The sequence below is a fragment of the Cyprinodon variegatus genome, unplaced genomic scaffold, assembly GCF_000732505.1.
Source record: "Cyprinodon variegatus isolate N-32 unplaced genomic scaffold, C_variegatus-1.0 Scaffold1122, whole genome shotgun sequence".
NCBI classification, from domain to species: Eukaryota; Metazoa; Chordata; class Actinopteri; order Cyprinodontiformes; family Cyprinodontidae; genus Cyprinodon; species Cyprinodon variegatus.
In genome coordinates this window covers 93,461-95,488 of record NW_015151575.1, presented here as the reverse complement: position 1 = coordinate 95,488, position 2,028 = coordinate 93,461, and the positions used below count along the sequence as shown (strand labels likewise).

Here is a 2,028-nt window from a genome sequence, read left to right as displayed (position 1 = left end):
TTTTGGTGTCGATCATTCGATTTCATCCTGGACACTACAGAAAATGGGCTTAAAGTGTTAAAAACCGAACTTCTCCTTTAAGGACCAAATGAGCAAAGGAAACACCACCACCAAGCTCTCAGGAATGTATTATGGCCCGGTTGAAATCAAACTTTAACCTTTTGGGGTAATTCTATCAGCTACGTTTAACCTTAAACCTCTGAACAGCAAATACATTTTTTTTTTAAAGGAGAAAAACAAAGGTGGCAGCATGATGATCTGGCTTTACTGTTTCCTTTTTCTGTCCGGTCTAATAGAATTAGCAGTTTAAAATAGTGGTTAGCTTTAATCAGGCGCCTTTATAGCTGAGGAGGATGAGAGCTTTAACTTCTCAGCATCCTGGTTGGTCCAAAAATAATAAATAAAAATACAGATAAATTTACTAGAAAAATAAAATTAAGATCTAAGATGGCTGTGCTTAAAATGTAGTCTGACTGATAATCTATGGGTTCACCTCTAGAGGATCACAGAGACACCAGATGTCCTCATATTATGACTGATTTGGAGACGTTTAGTGAGGAAGAAAATCGGCATGATGCCTAAAGTCCAAATACAGAGTCAGTTTAAAGGTAAACACTATTTAATGCATCTTCTGTTCCATTTTTTCCAACTAACATATGTTTAATTAAATGAGGCCTTACACGACATATATTACACTGAATGTTAAACTTGTAGAATGAGGTAAATTGCCTTAAAACCTTTAGACTTTTCTGTTGATTTGAATGCAGAAACTGAATTTGCAGCATGACAAATAAGATAGAATATTGAATATATATATATATATTCTATATAATATAGAATATTGTTTGAAGATTAAGGTCAGCAACCAGTTATTCTACAAATATAAGGGTGATGATACCAGAAAACGCATTATAGTCAGTGCAATAAAGTGCTGCATTTAAAGGTATAGTGCAGGATGTTCTTTTTCCGGGTGGATCATCAAAATAAGTGGTCCTCCTAATTGTCAATCATCCTGGTGAAATGTTTATGTAAGGCCGTCCTACGTGGCCGTCCCCATTTTCACTTACCGGTGGTGAGTCTGACTCGGTGGAAAATTGCAATTAGCTTTTAATAGGCGTTCTCTCTCTCAGGACCGGGTTCAGGGGTGTGCATGTGTATTTTTTTTAAAGTGAAGAGGGCGGGTCTTTTCAAAAATTCCACTGTACCTTTAATATATTAGTTTTTTATCTTTCAAACAACCAACATATGCTTTTACTGTTTTTTTTTTAGGGACTGAAAAGATTTAATGTTTTTTTTCTTCTTTCCTGAGTTTTTAAGAGCACTAGTGGCTCATTTTTTGAACATTATGCTGACAGGAAAGGGGTATGAGAGAGGGGGAGAGACATGTGGCAAAGGTCGGATTTGAACCCAGGTCGGCCACTTCCAGGACTAAGGCCTCTGTACATGGGTCGTGTGAGCTAACCACTGCGGCACCGAATAACAACAAAATTAATCTGATGGTGAAGGATTCTATTCTTTTAGTTATTCCCTGCTGTAACACCAATAAATGTCCAAATATCAGCTGCAGCAGGTCCTCACCTGTAATATGCTCTCGATCGCATGGACTCCTCTCAGCAGGTTCAGGCCTCCGCAGAGAACACTGAGCACACAGGACACGATACCAGGGAGCGTCACAGGCTGCAGCATCTGTGTGGGGGCTGGAAGAGGGCAGCGGTCACTGTAAATGCTTGCATTCTTTAACTGTGTCATCTCATGATGCATAATCCCTCTTATCAAGAAAAAAACAACCAAACATTAGTCAAAAGATATTTTAAGTCATTAAGTTTAGGGCATCCTGATATAAAACAAGCAATGTGTCACTGTTGTCGCTTCGCTTCATCCCTTAAGGCAAAATGATTAATGTTATTATAAAAAACACAGATGAAGAGAGCAAGCATTAAGAGCGATGCTCAGGATCCTCATCACATCAGCAGGAACATATGAGCAGCAGCTGTGCTCAGCAGTGGTAACAAAGATCAGAAAGGTGGA

The 2,028-nt window shown here is 38.7% G+C and overlaps 1 protein-coding gene across 1 annotated transcript in view; it reads right to left on the bottom strand.

Annotated features, from left to right (window-relative positions):
- The window catches only part of sec22a (SEC22 homolog A, vesicle trafficking protein), a 15,750-nt gene that overhangs the window by 1,344 nt on the left and 12,378 nt on the right, over positions 1 to 2,028 (bottom strand). The window contains exon 5 of the mRNA XM_015400592.1: positions 1,579 to 1,697. Within this exon, the coding sequence (XP_015256078.1) occupies positions 1,579 to 1,697 (119 nt within the window). The remainder of the gene's footprint in view (positions 1 to 1,578; positions 1,698 to 2,028) is intronic.